Genomic DNA, 25,544 nt, shown 5'->3' on the forward strand with positions numbered 1-25,544 from the left:
AAAAAACAGAGACCCTCGTGTGGATTTACCTCGTGTATCTGCAGAGACGTTATAACTCGGACTGTGAGTGTTTCAGGATTTACAGGTACGTCATGTGACTCATCCTTATTACATCCTAGGTGCTCATTACACACAGAAACATGAGAAAGTCTTTGGCAAAAATGCAGCTACTTGCTTATAAAGGAATCAAGCAATTAAACATACATAATAATATATTATGAGTGAATAACAAACAACACAGTGTATGGTTGTAAAACACTAATTGTAGTGCATCATGGAAAACAGCTCAGACTACTGTAATGTGTAAACTAGCATCTGCTAAGCTTGAATGTGGTGGTTGTGTTTACAGCTTTCAGTGCCCTGAGAAACACTCACTGCCTTTCTTGTGGTTGTTTCTTCAATTTAATGGCAAAGAAACAACGATTTTGTGATGAGAATTGGACAAACTGTGGCAAAACAAACCCTTAACTTTAACAAGCAGGCTTCAGAAGAGACAGCTATAAATTAAAATCATTTTAAAACTGATTGAAAAAAAGCTAGTTTCCTCTTTCTGCTTTTTCACATCCTTTTAAATCTTAAGCACACACGGCTAGCGTTTACAGAAGTACGCAGTAACCACAGAGGGCACGAGGTTTCTTTTTTAGAAGCATAAGCATCACTTTTAATGAGATGAAAATATATCCTCTTATATCTTCATTCTTGGAATTCTTCCACTAGGGGAAACGTGAATAACAGCAGGGCAAAAAGAAACAACAGAAAACACTTTACAGAAACAACAACCTTTTATTAGATGTTTTTCATTTAGAGTTTGATAATATGAAGTGCTTCTGTCATAAGTGTAAGCAGGAAGTGTTTTTCTCACTGTAACATTGACCTTTCGGGCATTTAAGCATGTCTATTGCATCAGAAACAAAATCACACACACACACACACACACAATACAATGTCATTCTTTTTGGGGGCATCCATATTGTTACATTGTTATATTAAACTATAACACATGACATAACAAATCAGAGGGGGAGAAATAAGTGTCAATAACAGCCTGTAGTATATGTATAGTGTTTATATTATACTGCTCTAAAGTTTATTCAATTATATATTAGTGCTCATATAGTGTTATTATATTCAGTTATCGTAATATGTCACGCTACTGTCATACTGTGTTTACTCGTATGTACTTGTACTATAAATACCACTGCACTGCACCGCTTCTTTTGCACTTCTGGTTAGATGCATTTGGTTTTCTCAGTACTCTGTGCAATGACAATAACATGTCATCCAATCTAATTTAATCTGACCTGAAGGGGATTTATAAAAAGCAAAGACAGGATGGTCTGTGCTCTAAAATCTACAATCTTTGTCTGACAGTAAAATATGTTTGACAGTACTACTGCTATTTATTTCAGGAAATGGTGCTTTTTTTTGGTCTGGAAAGCTGAATAAAAACAAACCTTGTACACCTTTGTAAACCTCTTTAAATTACATTAATGTAAAAGACGCTATTCTTTACATGAATGCACAAAAGAATATCTTATTTCATTTACCTACAGTCAGTCCTACACATTTGTATACAAAGCTACCTTTCTAATATATGCAAAGCTTTCTACTTTCCGTATCAATACTGCACATATCTTATTTGAAAAAATGCGTACGTAGTGTTTTGATATATCTATATTTGTAAATGTAAATATTGCTCTATATTTGAATTTTATTGTTAGGAAAATATCCCTCGACACCGAGATGAGAATCAACAGTCAGGTACTAATTTATTCTTGCAAGAAGGAGCAGAGTTAAGTCACATACAAAGGATATGGTTCAACTCACACACGAGGTATGCTGCTCAAAGGACCAGGAAGTAACATCAAGCTTATATAGTCTAAAGTCAGGAGGTACCAAACAGTGTCGTAAATCGGTTTGGCGTCATCGGGTGTTGGGAAGGCGTCGGGACATCTCTGGAAAGGCAGTGTTGCCCTTTGCCCCTCAAAGGTGTTGGTATCAACACCATGAATTATGCCCTGCCTTCTCCTATCTACAAAGAGGCAGCTGCAAAGTCACACACAGTATCATGCCCATCAGAAAACCCATAATAAAGAAGACACCTTGTATTTTCTCCAACAGTTATTATAGTTTTATTTATGGCCCTTTTCTTACAATGTACCTTCTTTAAATGTGTGTTTACGTATGCAACATATACACCAAAGCAAAGTCCTCGTACCTACTTGTCAATAACCCTGTTTCTGATTCTGATTCTGATTCTGAAAGCATCTCAGCCCTCCTGCTGTGCAAACTATGAGTGCAGTTTCTATAAGGCTTGCTTTTTAAATCATAGTGTGACAGTCGAATCTCTCTTCCCCCTCACAGTGCAACTTCCTCATTCAGCGCCTTGTGTTCGATGAGACTGAGGCACACACTCCTGAAACAAGAACGAAAACTGACGGCTGAAACACGACACACACACACACAGATAAAGACAGTCCGGTGTTCAGCTTCTCTCCCCGATGAAGTGACCGAGCTGTGGGAGTTTGGAGTGAGATATCTGGAGCATCAGGACTGAAGGTCGGGGAGAAAAACTGCAAACATGCTGCGGCAGTCTCTGAACATCCTGATGCAGTTTGGCTCGGCTGCAAAGTAAGTCTCTACGTTCACTTAGAGTAGACTGAAGCACCCTGAAGCTAAATACTAATAGAGCAAACGTACCTTAAAGGGTCTTGGACGTATTGTTTTCTATCATTTTAATGTTGTTTTAGTGTCTTATTTGTCCTTATTGTGTTGTGTAAATGTAGCTGCTGTGATAGTAGTGGAAAGTATATTTACTCAAGTATTGTATTTAAGGAAGACTTCTAGGTACTTTTCCATTTTATTCTACTTTATACTTCTACTACATTTATGTCATAGTTTTAGTTACTAGTTACTTTGCAAGTTCATATTTTTCATACATAACCTTAATCCACTTATACACTATTCATTATTATATTGTATTATTAAGATACCTGGAAGTATAAAAAGTCACGTTAGCACCACCTCTATACTTTTACTCCACTATATATATCTGACAGCTATAGTTACACATACATGTAATTACAATTAGCTCCACTTTTACCAACACTGATGAACATTATTGCATCAAAATGTATTATCCAGATGTTGTATATAAACTCCTCTGAAACCGGCCGTTTAGCATAAAGACTTCTATCCCTTTTTTTAGCATTTTTGGATGCCAACACTTTCATATTTGTATCCATTTCTTTGTGTTTTAAAGCGTGTCTGTGTGACCTTTCAAAGAAGATACAACACAATGGTCCTCTTATGTATAACAAAGTCAAATGTACAAGAATGGAGCTTTGTTTAAACCAGAATATTTGTAATGGTACTTATTCTGGTGTTACCTGTAGCTGTGTTGGCAAACATTAAATACATATTAGCTGTTAGTACGACTCTCCTCTGCTTGTGCAACCGTTACACTTTTTTATTTTATTAGTCAGTCTCTTCCTTAAAATATCACTTCCTCGCTGCGGTGGCTCAGTTTCACTTTATCTCCACAGGAGTGCTATAATAATAATAATAACTTTACTTGTATAGCACCAAATAAAACAGATTGATCACAATACAATAAAACATGATGCCAGTTGAGTACGCCCACGTTTTAAAGCCAAGTTAAAAACATGTCTTTTCATTACTTTTTAAAAACTCTAAAGGACAGTTTATCTTAGGATGGATCATTTCTGGTTTAAATGTCACGGCTCATTTCTATCTTCCTCAAATCCAGAGAGGAAAGGCACGTTTATTCATATAGAACGTTTCCACAACAACGCAATTCAAAGTGCTTCATAAAAACTCAAAAGCATCTCAACATAGAGCAACTTAAACCCATTTTAATCCTGAGCATCTTCACCTGCTGACACAGGAGAGGGTTTGAGTTTCTCGCTTTGAGGAAATTCGTTTTTTTCTTTTTGGTTTCCATGTTCTCGTTTTGTTGCAAACGCAGTGTTGTAAAGCTGGAAGGCCTCAGTGGCTGCTTCCTCTCGAAAGTCTCAGCACGCTGTTTGGGGTTTTGAGGGAAACACTGAAGTCCAATCTGGGTGACGGTTCGCGTCAAAATCACCTTTTTTTTCTCACTTGCATACCTTAAATACCTTACGTGTGAAAAGTGTCTGCCTGTATGTGACTGACGTTATGAAATGAGTGTGACCATCCCACATATTTTCAGGACTGTGTGTGTGTGTGTGTGTGTGTGTGTGTGTGTGTGTGTGTGTGTGTGTGTGTGTGTGTGTGTGTGTGTGTGTGTGTGTGTGTGTGTGTGTGTGTGTGTGTGTGTGTGTGTGTGTGTGTGTGTGTGTGTGTGTGTGTGGCCTAGCATTACTATACTTGTGGGGACCTAAATCTGTATACACAGTCACGTGTGGGGACTCGCCTCCCTTATGGGGACAAAATGGAGGTCCCCATGAGGGGAATCGTTAATTTTAGGGTGAAGGCTTGGTTAGGTTTAGGGTTAGGTTTGGGTTAGGGTTAGGGTTAGGGTTAGGCATGTGTTGGTTATGGTTATGGTTAGGATAAGTCTCCAGGAAATACATGTAAGTCAATGTAATGTCCCCTGAAGTGATGTATACATGGTGTGTGTGTGTGTGTGTGTGTGTGTGTGTGTGTGTGTGTGTGTGTGTGTGTGTGTGTGTGTGTGTGTGTGTGTGTGTGTGTGTGTGTGTGGTGTGTGTGTGTGTGTGTGTGTGTGTGTGTGTGTGTGGCATCTCTGACATGTAATAAAAAACACAGCGTGCCTCTGCAGCAGTGCATTGTGGGTTTTCTCACTTTGTACTGGAACACCTTTGTGCAGAGAAACACATACAAAAATAAAACGCACGCACTCAGATATTTACAACTACTTTACAGTAACAACACAGAGCAGCTTTCATTATGTTTCATTCTTTATGTCATGGTTTAGCAAAATATAAGAACCCATTTATTATTTCTCTTTTATTTTTAGTATACACATTTCTTTCATATTTGTCCATTTTCATTCAATTTAACTACATTTTATTTTATTTGTATTTTATTTAGAATTTTCTTTTCTCTTTAAATTATGAATTAAAACCCAAAATAATTCAGATATGTACTTTTAATAATGGATTTAATTAACAAAAAATATAGATACAAAGGATAGTAAGGCTTATAAAAATCTAAATAATGATAAATAATCTCCATAAATAGAAAATCATACATTTTAATTTTTTGGATGCTTCATGGTAAGATTTGTCAGCTTCATCACTTTACTCAGGAATATTACATTCATTAGTAATTCGTTTTCTCTGCTCCGATGAAAGTCAGATATAAAGGGAACTGGTGGTTGGTTAAAACACGTAGGGTATTTCTCTTCTTTCGTTTTTAAACGCCAGATGTTTACTGGAGGGGATAAAAGGTGCTTTTAGAAGATCATCTGACCTCTGAACGAACTGGGTTTGGTTTCCTGTCTGTGTAAAGCTGCAGAACAGTTTGTTTCAAATCAACTTCTTCATCTCCTCCGCTCTTGCTTGCAGCAGATACTAGATGGTGTGTGTGTGTGTGGTGTGTGTGTGTGTGTTTGTGTGTGTGTGACCTAGCATTACTATCCTTGTGGGGACCTACATCTGTTTACACAGTCACATGTGGGGACTCGCCTCCCTTATGGGGACATAAGGGAGGTCCCCATGAGGGGAATCATTAATGTAAGGGTAAGGGTTAGGCATGTGTTGGTTATGGTTAAGGTTAGGTTAAGTCTCCAGGAAATGCATGTAAGTCAATGTAATGTCCCCTGAAGTGATGTGATGTGTGTGTGTGTGTGTGTGTGTGTGTGTGTGTGTGTGTGTGTGTGTGTGTGTGTGTGTGTGTGTGTGTGTGTGTGTGTGTGTGTGTGTGTGTGTGTGTGTGTGTGTGTGTGTGTGTGTGTGTGTGTGTGTGTGTGTGTGTGTGTGTGTGTGTGTGTGTGTGAACCACAGCAACCACACACTCCAGGTTTAGGTTGTTGGCGTAAAAATGTTTGTACTTGTCGTATATGTTAAAGGAGAGGTGTCATGGCCATTTCCACTGATCATAATTCCATTGTTGAGGTATACTAAAATAGATTTATACTGTGCATTTTTCCAAACTCACATTGGTTTCTCATACAGCATCTCTGTAAACTACTTGTATTCACTGAATTTCACTCTCTGCCTTTAACGGCTCGTTGTAGCTCCAATAGCTCCAGCCCCCACCCTCCCTGTGAGCACAGTGTGCTCTGATTGGTCGGGACGTTGTGAATCGCACTGAGCTCCGTGGAGGTGTTGTTTCCTTCTTTAGGATACACAGCGAAACACAGCCAAACTCATCCTGAGCACACACAAACTCACAGCCGAAGTAAAAACAATAAGTGTGGCTTGATATTGAGTAAGAAAAAGGTTGATAAACGCTGTGAGAATGGGTCTGCAGAGAGAATTTTTCCGCGATCCCAACTGTCTGTTATCAGCCTGCAGCCAGGGAGGAGAAATCAGCAGAGCTGCCTGCTCCCTGCACACAGATGTGTGTGTGAGGAAGTCCGTGGATTAGTCAAATTGGACCAATCAGCGGGGGCTTAACGTACCGGCTCCGCGGACGTAACGTAACGGCTCCACGGATTGGTCCATTTCGTTCCAGGTACGGGTTGACATCATGCCGTACCCGGAAGAATCAAATGGACAATGACTTATCTCCAACGAGGCTTTTGGGGAGGTATTTTCTGTGTTAGAGTTTTACTCGCTATAGGGTGTACTTTGAGGGTTTTGACTCTGCACACCGTTTACATGCATAAAAACCTTCATAACACACAAGGCGACGGGTAATAACCGGAAAAGCATGACACCTCTCCTTTAAGGGTCAGAGCAGATGATGTGAACTTAACACATCTGTCACACATGTTATTATTTTAACAAAGTGTACTAAACTCATTTTCGGCCAACCTATAACCAGCCACAGTTAGCTCCACTTTGCCCCTTCAATGTGCCACAACAGGCGGCAAAGCAACGTGAAGACCACCGCCAAAACCACAGACAATAGAGTGGTGCAGTGACTTCACGTCCCTCCACTCCGCACACATTAAAGCAACACGGATACACCCTAGGCTAACGCGTTAGCAACGGTTAGCCGCGGCTAATTTAGCATCGATAATTTAATTAAAATACATATTTAACATCCGTATTTTCTCATGCAACTCACCAAGGGTATCATATAAGAGGTAATGCTCTTGGGGGAAAGTAGCAAAGTCGGTCAATCTACGTGAAAAGTTGTCCAAATAACTACAATCAAAATCTACAGTGCTAATGCTACTGAGTCATCGTCCCAAAAGGATAATAAACAGCGCATCTCACTTCCTGTTAGACAGCAGACACGGGGCGGGTCTAAACTTTGATTGGCTTTGCCTTGCTTTAACCACTTTAGATGGACAGGGGATTTATCTAATCACACTCATTTAAATGTTTTCATGAAGAATTGTCTAAATCATGTTGTCCTAAATTGCATATTGTGTATCTATATTGTTTCTATTTTAGTTTCAAATAATTTATATTGTTTGTGTATGTAGTGCTAAGCCTTAAAATAAAGTTGACATTTTAGTCAGTGTTATTTCTCAGTGTCTTAGTAACTGGGGGTTACACATGCAATGTTTAACAAATAAGATATTTAAAGGTGGGGTAGGTAATTCACTTCAGAAACACTTTTTGTTATATTCCATGGAATGCTCTTAACATCCCGATAGCAATGAATATATTAAATGCTTTGACAATAAATACATTACAAAAAAGTCATCTGTGGAAGCCGTGGTACTGTAAAAAGCACGACCAATCATTTGAGCCGGCCCGGCTAAAATAACTGGATGGCCTACCTGCCTGTCAGCCTTCCATCTGTGCACAAACTTATCTCGTGCCCTCATTGGTCATGTGCGCGTTCGTGTGTGTTGGAGGAGGGGCTCTGTAAGGAAGTCTGAAGGAAGGGGCAGATTTTTTTCGGCTGCGTACTTTCAAATTCTAGCGCACTCGAGCTGGTTTCTCCATTCTTACCTACCCTACCTTTAAGTAAAAGAGTACAACAAATACTCACGTGTGTGAAGAAGCAAACCTTTTTTATTGATGATTAAACAGAAAGTGGGACATTCGTGGGAGATATGCTCAGGATAAAAATATTCAATATATATCAAAGTTGTGTGTTATTTTTCTCACTGTTATGGACATCAAGGTTATTTCCCTCAATATATATGTATTAATAAACACACCATACCTTCCTGCAGGTCACATGATGCCACTGAACTCCTGCACGAGGACCTGGTTATGGTGAGAAGATTCAGCTTCTCCTTCAAGAATGTCTGTTCATCACCAACTGATTGATTTATGATTTCATCTTTATTTAATTCAACTGTATTGGTATTTTAGCTTCAGAAAAAAACTATCATTAGTTTATGAAATCTAGATCATACACTGTTTGTTTATATATTTATATTACTGACTTGTTTACTGTTAAGTTCTGATAACCAGTGCTTCTGTTCACCACCATTCAAAGAATATGTTAACAAACATAATTTGAAAAAAATATTTTAAATAAATAATAATAATTAAAGGTCACCTATCATGCTATTTTTAGGCAATAGCATAGGTCTCAGATATATAAAAATATATAAAAAACATGTCTATGAAGTGTTTTGCTCAAAATACCAAACAGATCACCCATTCTAGCCATGCCTCATATCCCTCTGTTTCACTTCCTGTTTCAAAAGTGCTGATTTGGGGTATAAAGCTTTACAAAAAATTTAAATTGATAAAAAATAAAAAAGGAGGGGGCTGAGCTCATGCGGGACCCGGCAGCTACTGTCTAAACTAAATGCTGCCGTGATGAAACGCCATATCATGGATTATCAAGGATTATTTCTGAAACAGTATGGGGCTCAAAGGCTTTCTCTCTTGCCGGTTATACCACAAGGTGAGTTCCTTTTTATTTCCTGCTTCTTCACACACATGCTCTCCAGTACAGGTTAGCTCTGAGTGTTAGCGATGCTAATGTAAACACCGACCATATTACGTCCAAAACATTCAGGCATTGTTTCTGATAGCAACTTTCTGATTGGGCCGTGGGTCCACAATTCCGATATTACGTGTATCGTATATCGAACGCAAATCTGGATCAGCTCCTTTGTAGCCCCGTTTTTAGAGATTTGGGTACGGAGGAAAAGAGAGAGGGTTTTATTTTCTGACGCTGCGTGAGTTCCCCGACACACCGGGGACACATTTATGTATAAAAGACATCAATAAGTGCATTTTGCATGATAGGTCCCCTTTAAGCTAACAATCACATTTGTTTTATTATTTTTTTAATTATTAATTATTATTATTATTATTATATATTCTATTACTTTCCCATTACTATTTAATTCATATCATTTATTTTACTACTAATCTTGTGTTTCTTATAATACATCTATACAATTATGAATTTTAACTTGATATAAGTGGAGGCTTCAAATAATTACAGTGGGTTTTCTGCCTCTTCTTGCTCTGTATGTATATTTGTATATGTTTAAAGTGTGCCACACAGTTAACTACAATCAAAAGGAATATATAACGTTGTTTAACCTTTAATTACTGCTCTATATATGTTTATATGTGTGTTAAATATGTGTGTATGTGTGTGCAGGTGGAGCAGCGTGTGGAGCCGGCTAAGAAGGCGGCTCAGGTTCTGCACAAGAAGCTGCAGGGCTGCATGCACAGCCACACTGGGCTGGACGCTGAGAAACGGATGGTACTGAAACTGACTCACCCATGAGGGAAAGGGCAGAAACTATATATTTGATTTGTTACTGAAAGATTTCTGCTCCTGGTTCTGCAGAAGAAGCTTCCTCTGATGATGCTCTCTATCAGCATGGCGGAGAGCCTCAAGGACTTTGATGCAGAGTCCTCCATCAGGTGAATATACGCAGAATCACATTTATTATCAGACGTGTAATGGCATAGACATTACAAGCCATAGCATGGACCAGGAAAATAATTACATAAAAAGGTCACCTATCATGCTATTTTTAGGCAATAGCATAGGTCTCAGATATATAAAAATATATAAAAAACATGTCTATGAAGAGTTTTGCTCAAAATACCAAACAGATTACCCATTCTAGCCATGCCTCATATCCCTCTATTTCACTTCCTGTTTCAAAAGTGCTGATTTGGTGTATAAAGCTTTAAAAAATAAAAGATTGATATAAAATAAAAAAGGAGGGGGCTGAGCTCATGCGGGACCCGGCAGCTACTGTCTAAACTAAATGCTGCCGTGATGAAACGCCATATCATGGATTATCAAGGATTATTTCTGAAACAGTATGGAGCTCAAAGGCTTTCTCTCTTGCCGGTTATACCACAAGGTGAGTTCCTTTTTATTTCCTGCTTCTTCACACACATGCTCTCCAGTACAGGTTAGCTCTGAGTGTTAGCGATGCTAATGTAAACACCGACCATATTACGTCCAAAACAGTCGGGCATTGTTTCTGATAGCAACGTTTCTGATAGGGCCGTGGGTCCACATTTCAGATATTACGTGTATCGTATATCGGACGCAAATCTGGATCAGCTCCGTTGTTCCCCCGTTTTTAGAGATTTGGGTACGGAGGAAAAGAGAGAGGGTTTTATTTTCTGACGCTGCGTGAGTTCCCCGGACACATATTTATGTATAAAAGACAAGTGCATTTTGCATGATAGGTCCCCTTTAATAATATACAATAAAATATGTGTGTGTGTGTGTGTGTGTGTGTGTGTGTGTGTGTGTGTGTGTGTGTGTGTGTGTGTGTGTGTGTGTGTGTGTGTGTGTGTGTGTGTGTGTGTGTGTGTGTGTGTGTGTGTGTGTGTGTGTCAGGAAGGTGCTGGAGATGTGCTGCTTCATGGAGAAGATGCTGGCCAGCATGCTCGCAGACTTTGAGATGAAGGTGGAGAAAGATGTTCTGGAGCCGCTGAACAAGCTCAGCGAGGTGAGAGACTGAACATATTGATATTTAATTAATTAAGTGTCAACAGTTCAACACTAACAAAAGTGTTATTTATTGCACTGCTCTGGCATTGTATAGTCTGTGTTTTTGTTCAGTATGTCTATCACCAGAGTCACGGCTTGTTGTTCATTTCTGTCCCACTATATTGTCTGAATACATTTATGGACAACTTTTCTGTAGCTGACTGGAAATTAAATAGAAAAACATAGAATGGATATAATGTTTTTGTACCATTCCTTTAACTGAATGTATTTTGTTTCCTTCCAGGATGATTTACCAGAGATTCTCAAGAACAAGAAGCAGTTTGCAAAGCTCACTACAGACTGGAACTGCGCCAGAACCAAGTGAGCCTCATTCACTGATACCTGTTACAATGAATCCAACATCGAACACACATTTTAACAAATGTGTGTGTGTGTGTGTGTGTGTGTGTGTGTGTGTGTGTGTGTGTGTGTGTGTGTGTGTGTGTGTGTGTGTGTGTGTGTGTGTGGTGTGTGTGTGTGTGTGTGTGTGTGTGTGTGTGTGTGTGTGTGTGTGTGTGTGTGTGTGTGTGTGTGTGTGTGTGTGTGCGTGCGTGTGCGTGTGCGTGTGTGGTCAGGAGCCAGGCCAGCACGGGTCCTCAGGCAAAGCAGGACGGGCTGAGGGAGGAAGTGGAAGAAGCCTGGAGGAGGTTAGAGAGCATCAAGGTATCTGCATTTATTTTACACACATACCTGGGAAAATGTCTATTATTAAAGGTCCCATGTCATGGCCATTTCTACTGATCATAATTCCATTGTTGAGGTCTACTAAAATAAATGTACATTGTGCAATTTTCCAAACTCACATTGGTTTCTCATACAGCATCTCTGTATAGTATGTGTATTCACTCTCTGTCCTAAACGGCTTGTTGGAGCTCCTGCCCCCCCCCCCCATCCCTGTGAGCCCAGTGGCCGTCTGCGAGACAGCGAGACACAGCGAAACCCAGCCTGAAACACACACACACCCGCAGCCTGGCTGGGAATTTGTGTGTGTGCCCAGGCTGAGTTCCGCGGTGTCTCGCTGTCTCGCCGACCCCACACCAGTGAGCCAGCTCACAGTGTCCCGCTCCTCGCAGCAGCAAGCCTCGCAATGTCCCGCCGAGTTTGTGTGTGTGAGGAAGTCCGCGGATTGGTCCAAACGTAACGGCTCCACGGACGTAACGGCTCCACGGACGTAACGGCTCCACGGACGTAACGGCTCCACGGACGTAACGTAGCGGCTGCGCGGATTGGTCAATTTGGACCAATCTGCGGAGCCGTTACGTTACGTCCGTGGAGCCGTTACGTTACGTTACTATACCCAAGAAGTAAACAATGGAAAAAGAGAAATCTCCACCGAGGCGTTCTGGGGCAGCATAGACAGGTATTTTCTGTGTTAGAGTTTTACTCGCTACAGGGTGTACTTTGAGGGTTTGTGACTCTGCAGACCGTTTACATGCAGAAAAAGCTACATAACACACAAGGGGACGGGTAATAACCAGAAAAGCATGACATGGGACCTTTAAAGAAACACTACGAGAACAACTATGTTTTCGTCATGCACTTGTCACATTTTGGGAGTTTTCTTTCAAATATGTGGCAAGAAAAGATCCAAATGACAGAATCAGGTGATTATTATAACCATTTTATCCATTTTCATCTGTAAGTTTTTCCTAAATTCACCAGAAAGTAGCATTAGATAATTCCTAATTTGAATAAACATAACATCTAAGAAAACTTGTAATACAAAAAATGATTGTCTTATTGACAGTGATCAACTGAGGAAGTTTCATGATGATATATATTAGTTATTTTTGTTATCCTATTCACCTGTAGACTGTAGTGTCTTTTTAAATGTATGAATTTTACAATACGTATCTTTAAAGACTGTTTTCACAAAACAATTTTTTCTCACACTCATACCCATAATTCTTTCTGCAAACAACCTTTGTTTTTACTTTGTCAGCTAAATAAAACGGATTTCCCTCACATGTAACACAAAAATAAATGTAAGTAATAAACATTTAAGGTTTCACCGTGACATATCTTTACCCTTTTCACTCTCTGTCTCTGCAGGATCAGTACTCTGCAGATCTGTATCACTTTGCAACCAAAGAAGACGACTACGCTAACTACTTCATCCGCGTGAGTTGCAGATTTAACTTATTATTTTTTTTCTTTAAGTGATCAAACTAAATACAACTTCTCTGGTTTTAGCTTCTGGAGCTGCAGGCCGAGTATCACAAACACTCCCACGAGTTCCTGGACAAAAACATCAGCGAGCTCAAAGAGAACCACAGTCAAAAAGGTAGATTGCATCACTTTATTTTCTGCGCTGTCACTGCAGTATTTCTACGTGTGCTCTTATTTCCTCTGTGTGTTCATCTCATTGTTCAGGGTCACAGCTGAGCCTCTCCAATCAGAAGGTGTACGGCGAGCCTCTTCTCTCTCATCTGTCTGAGAGCAACAGAGAAATCGCTGTTCCCATCGAGGAGTGTATCCACATGTTGCTGAGAACAGGCATGACTGAGGAGGTAGGACTTCTGATAGCACGGGACTTTAGTTTAGAGAATAAGAATAGGGAGGGATGAAACCCTCTTTAATGGTCACACATGCAGAGCACACAGCACACACAGTGAAATTTGGCCTCTGCTTTTAACCCATCCTAGTACAAGGAGTCTAGTACTAGGAGCAGTGGGCAGCTATTGTACAGCGCCCGGGGAGCAATGGGAGTGGGGGGGAAGGGGGGTGTCCGGTAAAGGGTCCTATAATACTCATTTGGAGGGTCATATCAGTATTTATTACATGGCTTAGTTGAATACTCGATGCTGATTGGTCAATTCAGAACACGTGACACCTTGTTAATCCAGTAGTACAGACCGCTGTCAAGGATTTATTGACCGTTGTTAAGGACGCTCACATCTGCAGAAAGAAGTCTGGTTGATTTATCAAATGGCTTTTCAAACTGTTTGCTTGTCTTTAGTTTTCCGTTGTCTACCGTCTGAGAGCAACATTTTAATATTCATTTTAATATATTTGGAGAGCACGGTAATTTGGATGAATGGTTAGTGGCTGATGAGTCCCCAGCGAAGAAAAGAAAAGACAAGAGGGATAAGAAAACAGCGGAGAAGTAACGGGGCAGAAACCCTCCTTTTTACGCAACGGTCCAGACATAGACATCAAACGGCAAAACATATTCAGTGTGCAGTTCCTTTGGCATTAGGGCAGGGATATCTAGATACTTTCCAAGGTTTGACATCATGAATTGTGATACTTTTAAAGCAAGCAACGATGTTTTCAAATCTGTAATCAAAAAGCTCCTCAAAAACGCTATCGAAGCAGTTCCTGCCGTTGCTACGTAGTTCAAACGGTAACAACGGACTATTTTTCTTAGCGGTTGCATGTCATTTTAAATCAATACAACTATTTTTTAAATCAATACAAATATTTTTTAAATCAATAAAAATAATTTTTAAATCTATAAAAGCATTTCAATTCATATTGGGAGTCATGTCGTTATTTTGTTCAGAATGTGGCCATGTAATAAGCGGGATAATGTGCAGCGAGGCCTCTCTTTTCACCCTCTGTCTGAAACCAGAGCCCAGTCTGCTCTGATTGGTTAGCTGGCCGGCTCTGTTGTGATTGGTCAACCGCTTAGAGATGACCCGCCCCTTAGCCTATCACGTACAATGTGTTGGAGCGCTAGCCAATAGAAGCACAAGTGTTGCATAGTATTCACTGTTACATGTCTGATATGTGTAATATGTAATGTAAAGCGCTTTGAGCATTCGGAAAAGCGCTCTAATAAATGTAATGAATTATTATTATTATTATTATTATTATAGTGATGTCCCGAAGTAAAAAAAGGATTCAAATGGAGGCGTTTCGGGGGGGGGGGGGGGGGAGAGAGAAACTCCCTCTGGAGGTAACACAGGGATTTTAGCCTTTGCAGACCATTTACATGCACACCATAGAACACACTACAGGAGAGGGAAACCCCAAAAACCACAATAGGGCCTCTTTAAGTGTTTTTGCTCTGCTCCAGCTCTAACATTTAATCTCTCTTCCTCTCTGTCTTTCTCTCGTCCCTCAGGGTCTGTTTCGTCTGGCGGCGGCTGCCTCGGTGGTGAAGAGGCTGAAGATGTGTTTGGACCAGGAAGCGGTCGACCACAGCGAGTTCAGCATGGACCCTCACGCTGTGGCCGGTAGGGTTTACCCCCCCCCCCCCCCTCTGTTCCCTCAGATTTCACTCTTCCTCGTTTGTTCAGTCAACATGACTTTTGCTGCTCATGCTTTCTGCACAGTTCCTCTTCTGTTTACTCCAAATACTGACGCTGTTGCAGCTTCCAGTAATGTAACATGAATATTTCCTGTGTGCTGGATACTTTTAGATCAGATTTCATGTGTGTGAATCCACTTTTACCAAATAGTTAAAGAAAACAGGCAACCTAATGACAATATAGTCTACCTGCAAGCACTGTGAACCCGGAGTACCCAAACGTTTTATTATAGAAATGTATAGCAGGGAACCCAGTAATTACAAACTGCCAGATGCTAACTCACATATGTTGGGCAATTTGCACAATTAGCATAAAAACTGACAATTTTGATCCTAAACATTTCAGAATTGAGCATCCCCAATAACCCCCAGAACCACTCAAAATTGTCGTAATCGACCAAGCCATTTTTAACTATTGTCTACACAAGCTATAATGCTAATTAATGCAACTTGTGCTAAATGTGCAAATTGCCCAACATATGCAAGTTAGCATCCGGGAGTTTCCATGTGCTGTGGACCCGTACTTTACATTTCTATATTAAAACTTTTGGTTACTCAACATTTCCGGGTTCACAATAGACCTATATGTATCATTGGTTATTAATTATTTACACAAATGGACAGTATTTATCGCAACGTAGCTCTTGTTTAAATGCATTATTTATCTGTTACTGTGACAGGAGCTCTGAAGGGTTACCTGCGAGAACTTCCCGAGCCTCTAATGACCTCTGAACTCTACAACGACTGGTTTAAAGCGGCAGGGTGTGTATATTATCTACGCTTCATAAATATATTTCAGCTGTGGTTTAAAGTCAGTTTCTTGAGATTTATGTTTTTCTTCACAGGGAAAAAGACCTGCCAGAGAAACTGGAGCAGTTCAGAGTACTACTTAAACAACTGCCTCCTGAAAACTACAACAACCTCAGGTGTGTACTTGCTGTGTACTTCAATCTTCTGGCATTCACACATTTAAACGCAACTACTGCTAGGCACACATGTCAGACAATGTTCAGCATTTCAAGAAACAAGAGCGATATTCTTTTATTTAAAGGTCCCATGTCATGCTTTTCTGGTTATTACCCGTCCCCTTGTGTGTTATGTAGGTTGTTCTGCATGTAAACGGTCTGCAGGGTCACAAACCCTCAAAGTACACCCTGTAGCGAGTAAAACTCTAACACAGAAAATACCTGTCTATGCTGCCCCAGAACTCCTCGTTGGGGATTTCTCTTTTTCCATTGTTTACTTTTTGGGTATAGTGACGTATTTCGGGTATAGTGACGTAACGCTGTCTCGCAGACGGCCACTGGGCTCACAGGGAGGGGGGGGCAGGAGCTCCAACAAGCCGTTTAGGACAGAGAGTGAATACACATACTATACAGAGATGCTGTATGAGAAACCAATGTGAGTTTGGAAAATTGCACAATATAAATTTATTTTAGTAGACCTCAACAATGGAATTATGATCAGTAGAAATGGCCATGACATGGGACCTTTAACTGGATCATAATGTGTTTTTAGCCGCACCAGCGATTTAGCTTTATCAATAGTGATGCTAGCATTGTCATTCTTAGCATGCTGACGTTAGCATTTAGCTCAAAAGCTAATCTATTGTTGAAAGCAGCCGTACAAAGCGCAAGATTATATCCATACACTCTCCGTTATACACCATTTGAAGACCAGGCACATGAAGAATAAACAACACAATAATACAGAAGTTGCACCACTTCTCCAAGAAAAGTTTTGAATAGAGTTTTGTTTTGTTGTTTTTGCATGCAACACTGTTTTATTGAATGTGCTGTGCCCGGGTAAAAAGTGACACAGACTTCCTCCAGTATTTGATTATTAGATTAGCTCAAAATCTCATTGTGTAAATAGTTTGTGAATGCCCCAATAGTCTTCATACAACGTAGTCGCAACATCAATATTGAGGTATTTGGTCGAAAATGTATTGATATTTTACTTTTCTCCATATCGCCCGACCTTAACATGGTGTTACGTACATTTTGTGCCTGTTTTGTGTGCAAGAAACTATAAAGAACATATATTTATGTGCACGAAATAAAAGGTAAAAGGCCTTTCTGAAAAGGATTTTAAAAGGGTTTTAAAAGGGTTTAAAAAGCCTGAAATGCATCACATTTTAATACCTCAGCACATTTTAATCATCAAAGTTTGATCAGTTTTCTGTAACACTGTCCAACCCACACGTCTACAACCTTTTCAAATATGTATTAACCAGCTTTATACTCCTCTTCCTCTCTTTATCTGGTTGTGTTCCTCTTCCTCTCCGTCAGGTACCTGGTCCAGTTCTTGTCTCTGTTGTCCGAGCAGCAGGCCGTAAACAAAATGTCTCCGAGTAACATCGCCATCGTCCTGGGGCCCAACCTGCTGTGGCCCAGATCTGAAGGGTGCGTACTGACTTAAAGGTCACCTATTATGCAAGATCCACTTCTTCACGTCTCTTCTACATCAACATGTGTCCCCTCTTCTTCATGTCTCTTCTACATCAACATGTGTCCCTTCTTCTTCATGTCTCTTCTACATCAACATGTGTCCCCTCTTCTTCATGTCTCTTCTACATCAACATGTGTCCCCTCTTCTTCATGTCTCTTCTACATCAACATGTGTCCCCTCTTCTTCATGTCTCTTCTACATCAACATGTGTCCCCCTCTTCTTCATGTCTCTTCTACATCAACATGTGTCCCCTCTTCTTCATGTCTCTTCTACATCAACATGTGTCCCCTCTTCTTCATGTCTCTTCTACATCACCATGTGTCCCCTCTTCTTCATGTCTCTTCGACATCAACATGTGTCCCCTCTTCTTCATGTCTCTTCTACATCAACATGTGTCCCCTCTTCTTCATGTCTCTTCTACATCAACATGTGTCCCCTCTTCTTCATGTCTCTTCTTCATCAACATGTGTCCCCTCTTCTTCATGTCTCTTCTACATCAACATGTTTCCCCTCTTCTTCATGTCTCTTCTACATCAACATGTGTCCCCTCTTCTTCATGTTTCTTCTACATCAACATGTGTCCCCTCTGTGGAAAGAGACTCTGAAAGTTTCAGGAACAAAGATTCTCTCTCTTTTTGTCCTGATCCATTTATATAAAAACCTGTCTGAAAATGAGCTGATCAGATTTTGGCCACTTTATGATGTCATAACAATGTTTTGGCTCGTGTAACCATTAGCCAATCAGCAACCAAGGTAACCCCCCCCCCCTTATCACCTGAATCTCCTCCTAGAGCACCATTGTGTTCTTTCAAATCAAACAATCAATCAACAAATCTCTCTCAGAGGGGCGTGGGGAGGGGCTCCTTATTTTCATCTAAAGTAACAAACAGAGAATCAGCACTTTTGAAACAGGGCTGAAACAGAGGGGATTATGGGATGCTGCAATGATCTGTTTGGTGTTTCAGCCAATCAGAGACAGGCTCTGTATATATCTGAGACCTATAATATATTGATGAAAAACAGTATAATAGGGGACCTTTAATCTTGCCTCTACTTTCTACCATACGTCACCTCTTCCTCTTGCATTATATTGGTGTCCTAATATCAAGGCATTTGTTACATATTTCATCACCCACACCACAGCATCCTGTTCAAAACCCTTGCATTTTAAGTCATGTATTTGGTCTCTTCGTGCAATGATGCCTCTATAACCTCAGACCAAATCTTCTTGCACTATTTCAATTTTATTTGTATTTACTTGCACATCTCCAAACATTCTCTCGCACTATTTTATCTGTTTTATTTCTTCTATCTCCTATATATATGTTGCACTGTTGGAGGAGCCTGTGACCTAAGTTTTTCATTGCCATATCGACACTGTAGCTAATGTGCTAATGACAATAAAGCCATGAAACTTGAAACTTGAAACCTGTAATGCAAAATCAAGTTTTATACATAATAAAAAATCAACCGCAGTGTTGTCAGATGTATATGTAAATAGGAAATAAGATACTAAGTCATAATAATAATAATAATAAGAAACTAAGTTAAAAATAATGAATAGTGTATTGTGTTTCTCCTTGTTCTTGTTCTTGTTCTTCTTCTGTTGTTTTAATGGCAGTTGACAAACAGCTTTTAGGTGCAATTATCGCCACCTTCTGGACTGGAGTGTGGATCATGAGTTTGTCTTTTAAAGAAATAACTTTATGGTGGTATTAATGTGTGTTTTCTCTCTGCCTCTGTAGGGAAGCGGCTCTGTTTGACATGGCCTCAGCTTCTTCGGTCCAAGTGGTGACGGTCATCGAGCCTCTCATCCAGTACAGCTCCAGCCTCTTCCCCGAAGGTAAGCACACACTGAGGCACTATTTTATCAGGTATCTCGGGTTTGTAGTTTGTTGCATTGTTGGAGTAGCCTGGTGACAATTAAGCCTTTAATTTGACTTATTTTAAATCAAGTTTGTAACTTAAATGATGTTACAAAAATACATATATTTAGCCAAATCATGATATTTTCCAACCCTGACCAAGTGCAAATGTGATCGGGGAGAAAACACACTTCCATTAAAACACACAATACAATACGAAGACAGTGTTGAAATTCCTACCGCCTAATACTGTTAACTTTAAAGTCTCTTGCCCAAACTAGCAACCCAATAAAACATCAGTAACTATAAAAAAAAGTAGTCCTATTTTCTCTTTTATATGTAATATTCAGTACTTTATATATTGTTTTTGGTAAGTTGTTTAAACCGAGGTTAATTTAAGATAATAATGTAGGTGTCTACACTGAACTACAACTCAACAAGAAACCTTTAATTATTCTCTAAATGACATGCTGTATTCTGATGAAGCACTCATAAACGTTTTGTTTTTGGTCAGCTCTATCTTTTGAGATCCCCGTCCTTCCCGAGGTGCCGGATGTGTCCCAGGAAGTTCCAGATTCCCAGTCTCCGATCCCAGAAAAGGAGAAACTGAGCAGAACCGTCTCCTCCTCCTCATCCACAGCCTCCTCCTGCTCCTCCTATCACACGGCTCTCTCAAAGTCAAACAGGTACCGCTCTATGATAAAGAGTTCACAAATTGCTCAATCATTACACCTTCTGGCTTAGAGTATGACATTATGACAAGTGTGCTCTAGGTTTGTATCAAATGCCATAATGTGATATGAGATTTGTGTTCATATCGCTAAACGTTGAACATTTGCCCACAGAATAGGATGTTCGTTTTTGCTGCATAACGTTGGCGTTTTCTGCCTAAGCATGCTTGTCAAAAAAAACGTGGGACAATGGAACAATCATAACAAGATGATCTGGTTACATTATGACAAAGGGTGTTTCTCAATGTCAAGGAAGGATGCTCCAGAGCCACTATTTCAAGGATGCTACGTCATCGAGTCCCGCCAATGTCCAGGATGCTTGGAATTCTACCGAGCCCCAAAATCTGTGGCGGAAAATGTGAGGCGGGGCCTCTCATATGACGCACACCTGCACACTTGCTCGCCTGTTCCACTCGTCGTTTTACGAATGCCAGGAAGGATTCTTGCCTAGCTTCTGAAGGAAGTGACTCGGAAGACATGCCCTACCAAGGAAGCGTCCTCGACATTGAGAAACACCCAAAATCTTGGGTTCTCAAAGTGAAGCAAATGCTGAAGCGCCTGCAACTTGCATTATTTTGTATGTCAAGCAGGGGGCGATACCACTGGTTGCAAAAAGAAGTCAGATTGTATAGAAGTCTATGAGAAAATGATCCCACTTCTCTCTTAGTTTATTAACTCAGTAAACTTTTCCCTGTAGAATTAATGAACTCAATCTGTAGTTTCAAGTCTTCCTCAACACTGCATGATGTTAATATTGTAAATTATATTCCCATTTAGAGTAAAAAAGACGATAAAGCGGCGTGTGCTTTAGGGTTTTGACCTATGTGGTTTTGACATGTCGCTCCACAATGTTTTCTGATTAGAGGGTTGTGTTTTTTTTGTTGTTGACTTCTTCATGTCTCTTCTACATCAACATGTGTCCCCTCTTCTTCATGTCTCTTCTACATCAACATGTGTCCCCTCTTCTTCATGTCTCTTCTACATCAACATGTGTCCCCTCTTCTTCATGTCTCTTCTACATCAACATGTGTCCCCTCTTCTTCATGTCTCTTCTACATCAACATGTGTCCCCTCGTCTTCATGTCTCTTCTTCATCAACATGTGTCCCCTCTTCTTCATGTCTCTTCTACATCAACATGTGTCCCCTCTTCTTCATGTCTCTTCTACATCAACATGTGTCCCCTCTTCTCCATGTCTCTTCTACATCAACATGTGTCCCCTCTTCTTCATGTCTCTTCTACATCAACATGTGTCCCCTCTTCTTCATGTCTCTTCTACATCAACATGTGTCCCCTCTTCTTCATGTCTCTTCTACATCAACATGTGTCCCCTCTTCTTCATGTCTCTTCTACATCAACATGTGTCCCCTCTTCTTCATGTCTCTTCTACATCAACATGTGTCCCCTCTTCTCCATGTCTCTTCTACATCAACATGTGTCCCCTCTTCTTCATGTCTCTTCTTCATCAACATGTGTCCCCTCTTCTTCATGTCTCTTCTTCATCAACATGTGTCCCCTCTGTGAAAAGAGACTCTGAAAGTTTCAGGAACAAAGATTCTCTCTCTTTTTGTCCTGATCCATTTATATAAAAACCTGTCTGAAAATGAGCTGATCAGATTTTGGCCACTTTATGATGTCATAACGATTTTTTGTCTTGTGTAACCATTAGCCAATCAGCAACCAAGGTAACCCCCCCCCCACCTTATCACCTGAATCTCCTCCTAGAGCACCATTGTGTTCTTTTTAACCAAATCTCTCTCAGAGGGGCGTGGGGAGGGGCTCCTTATTTTCATCTAAAGTAACAGACAGAGAATCAGCACTTTGGAAACAGGGCTGAAACAGAGGGGATTATGGGATGCTGCAATGATCTGTTTGGTGTTTGGAGCCAACACTTCAGAGACATGTTTGTATATATATATGAAAGCTATAATATATTGATGAAAAACAGTATAATAGGGGACCTTTAAAGAACCATACAATATCTTGCTTCTTTGCTCAATGCTCTTGCGTCACTTATGGTAAAAACCGAGATGGTGACGGCCAAACGCAAAGTTTCAAAACCCACAAACCAATGGTTACGTCCACTTCTTATATAAAGTGTATGGATTGCACACTAATGACTACAACTAGCAAGCGGTAAGTGACCATTTCAACTTTTTCTCCCCTTCAGCACAGCCTCTCAGGACAGTGGAGGCTTCTGCCTGGTGAAGTCTGGCTCTGTAAGTCGCAGCGGCACCTCCACGTGGGCGAGCCCTGTCAACGAAACACCGAACCATCAAAACACATCATCCAGCAGCTCTTCCCCCCCTCGATCCCAGTCCCTCTTGCAGCTCCACGGCTCCTCCTAAAGCAACGGGATCAGCTCCAAACCCGGGTCAGAGCCGCAGTCTCTCCCAGAAGCAGAGCGCCGATCAGAACCAGCTGGAGCCGATTCTGGAGGCTCCTCCAAACTCTCCAAGAGCTCTGGTCAAGATCACCTTGCCATACAAACGTGAGTCCAATGCGTATAAACCTGAGTCCAATGTGTATAAATGTAGGTACAAAGCATATAAACCTGAGTCCAATGTGTATACACGTGAGTCCAATGCGTATAAACGTGAGTCCAATGCGTATACACGTGAGTCCAATGTGTATACACAGGTAGGTGGTGATTTGGTAAATAAAACCCTGGACTTTCAACCTTTTTTTATTTTTTTAAACTCACCAGTGGCGAGCCGTGAATTTTATACCTAGGCCCTCTGACCCCCACCCCTTCTCTTGAAAAAAAACCTTAAAAAATTGTTATTACGTCACAGCGTATACCTCAGCGGAATATCAAAACAACGGCCCGGGGTGCAAAACGCATCAATGACAGCGACCCTCTACCATACAAAACAACACCTGTGAACCCAATTTGTGTTCTTTGACATTGAAAAGGATATTGCATTGTGTTTGTTACTTTCGTTGCAGTTGTACGTCTTAAGTGTAATTTGGCATGCTTTTATTTTGAAAGCGAGTTTACGCTGTTGACAGGAAGTTGTTGTTGCTATGGAAATAAGAAAAGCTTCACAGCGGGCGGAACTTGTCATAAAGTCCGCGATAATAAAACCCACCCATTTAGAGGGAAGATATGATTGGTCAATTGTACTGTCATTTGACATTACTCTCTCGTTCAGTTACTATAGCGGGCCCTCTGTGAATTTACAGCAGGACCACCAATCAGCTCCTGTCTTCACAGTAACTCGCAGAGACGAGCTTCTTTCATTTAACCCTTCACATTCAAACAGAAACTGAATAGGCAGATTCGAAGGATTTATTCCTTTGGAAATGTTATTTTAAATACAATTAAATCAAGTTATTTTGGTAAAACTAATGAAAAATATAACTAAAAATATATAATACAGAGAGGGCCTAGAGGGCCCTGATGGCTTGCCACTGACCCAGTAGTTTTGTTAAATGTTTTTGTTTTGTTTAAATGTACAACCACTGATTCAATACATTTTTCTCAAAATGTAATTGAACAATAACTTGAGTTGTATGGCAACTAAATAAAGTAATTCAAACTAAACACCTTAACTTACCTAAAGGCTTTCTGTTGAGTTTGAATTCTTGAAACCAAGCTTTTAACCCAATGAGTATATGGTTATTTTTTCAAGACTTTTCCAACTTTTTCACACATAAGGAAGGAAAGTAAAGCGTTATTGTGTTGCTGTAAGTGGCTTAACATATTTTCTTCCAGACGCTGCAGCCACTTCTTTTCTATGTTGTTTGTCTGCCCTTAGCACGTCTCATTATATGTCTCTTTTTATAGTGTAATGTTCAGATAATTAACTTCTTCCCACTTGTGGCTTGTCGGGTTAAACTGACAGAGATACAATAAATCTTCTGCTCTTGTTGTAACAACTAGGAAGTAAACAGGAAACAGGAAATGTCACACCACTGACCAAAATATAAATCTCTAGGGTCATGCCTCATCACTGGCATTGTTTTAACCGCCTTAGTCACTGGTAGAGGAGGAAGTACTTTCAATTATAAGTCCTCTTATCCTGATAAACGATATGTTTGTCTGACTACAACACTGATTTCCCATTCTTGGAATGTAAGTTTAGCTTGTCTTCCAGGATTGTTTTTGTAAAAAAAAATGTTTATATCTCAATCGTTAGCAGTAGATACATGTTTGACTTCATTCCTTGAACTTAAAAAGCAGCTGTAGGTTGTCTAAGAACTGATAAACATCCAAAACTGGAAATCCAAGATCCAGACTCACAAGAATACATATTTAATAATATTGTTTTGCATTAAAGAGGCCCTATTATGCTTTTTGGGGTGTTCCCTTCCCTGTAGTGTGTTATATAAATGTGTGTGCATGTAAATGGCCTGTAGAGGCTAAAATCCCAAAGTAGAGACACCACTTTGTAACACTCGTGCTTCTATTGGCTGGCGCTCCAACACATTGTACGTGGTTAAGGGTCGGGACATCTCAAAGCGGTTGACCAATCACAACAGAGCCGGCCAGCTAACCAATCAGAGCAGACTGGGCTCTGGTTTCAGACAGAGGGTGAAAAGAGGTGCTGCAGCACAGGCAGTATGAGAAAAATAAAGAACATTAAAGCATGGAGACATGTCCCAGTGGAGACACTACATACTGATATACACCTGAACATCAGCAGGAGAGGACTCTTTAAAGTAGAGACACTACATACTGATATACACCTGAACATCAGCAGGAGAGGACTCTTTAAAGTAGATACACTACATACTGATATACACCTGAACATCAGCAGGAGAGGACTCTTTAAAGTAGAGACACTACATACTGATATACACCTGAACATCAGCAGGAGAGGACTCTTTAAAGTAGAGACACTACATACTGATATACACCTGAACATCAGCAGGAGAGGACTCTTTAAAGTAGAGACACTACATACTGATATACACCTGAACATCAGCAGGAGAGGACTCTTTAAAGTAGAGATACTACATACTGATATACACCTGAACATCAGCAGGAGAGGACTCTTTAAAGTAGAGACACTACATACTGATATACACCTGAACATCAGCAGGAGAGGGCTCTTTAAAGTAGAGACACTACATACTGATATACACCTGAACATCAGCAGGAGAGGACTCTTTAAAGTAGAGACACTACATACTGATATACACCTGAACATCAGCAGGAGAGGACTCTTTAAAGTAGAGACACTACATACTGATATACACCTGAACATCAGC

General features: G+C 40.3%; 1 protein-coding gene across 1 annotated transcript in view; it reads left to right on the plus strand.

Annotated features, from left to right (window-relative positions):
* Positions 1 to 25,544, plus strand: part of sh3bp1 (SH3-domain binding protein 1) — a 27,741-nt gene continuing 2,197 nt past the window's right edge. The window contains 19 exon segments of the mRNA XM_034119479.1: positions 1 to 85; positions 2,365 to 2,631; positions 8,267 to 8,309; positions 9,664 to 9,768; positions 9,856 to 9,932; positions 10,873 to 10,984; positions 11,270 to 11,346; positions 11,601 to 11,688; positions 13,078 to 13,146; positions 13,219 to 13,309; positions 13,399 to 13,535; positions 15,095 to 15,206; positions 15,961 to 16,042; positions 16,126 to 16,206; positions 17,572 to 17,685; positions 19,478 to 19,575; positions 20,112 to 20,283; positions 22,498 to 22,630; positions 22,632 to 22,818. Coding sequence (XP_033975370.1) covers positions 2,582 to 2,631; positions 8,267 to 8,309; positions 9,664 to 9,768; positions 9,856 to 9,932; positions 10,873 to 10,984; positions 11,270 to 11,346; positions 11,601 to 11,688; positions 13,078 to 13,146; positions 13,219 to 13,309; positions 13,399 to 13,535; positions 15,095 to 15,206; positions 15,961 to 16,042; positions 16,126 to 16,206; positions 17,572 to 17,685; positions 19,478 to 19,575; positions 20,112 to 20,283; positions 22,498 to 22,630; positions 22,632 to 22,818 — 1,828 coding nt within the window. The 5' untranslated portion in view covers positions 1 to 85; positions 2,365 to 2,581.

The sequence above is a fragment of the Trematomus bernacchii genome, unplaced genomic scaffold, assembly GCF_902827165.1.
Source record: "Trematomus bernacchii unplaced genomic scaffold, fTreBer1.1, whole genome shotgun sequence".
Taxonomy (NCBI): Eukaryota; Metazoa; Chordata; class Actinopteri; order Perciformes; family Nototheniidae; genus Trematomus; species Trematomus bernacchii.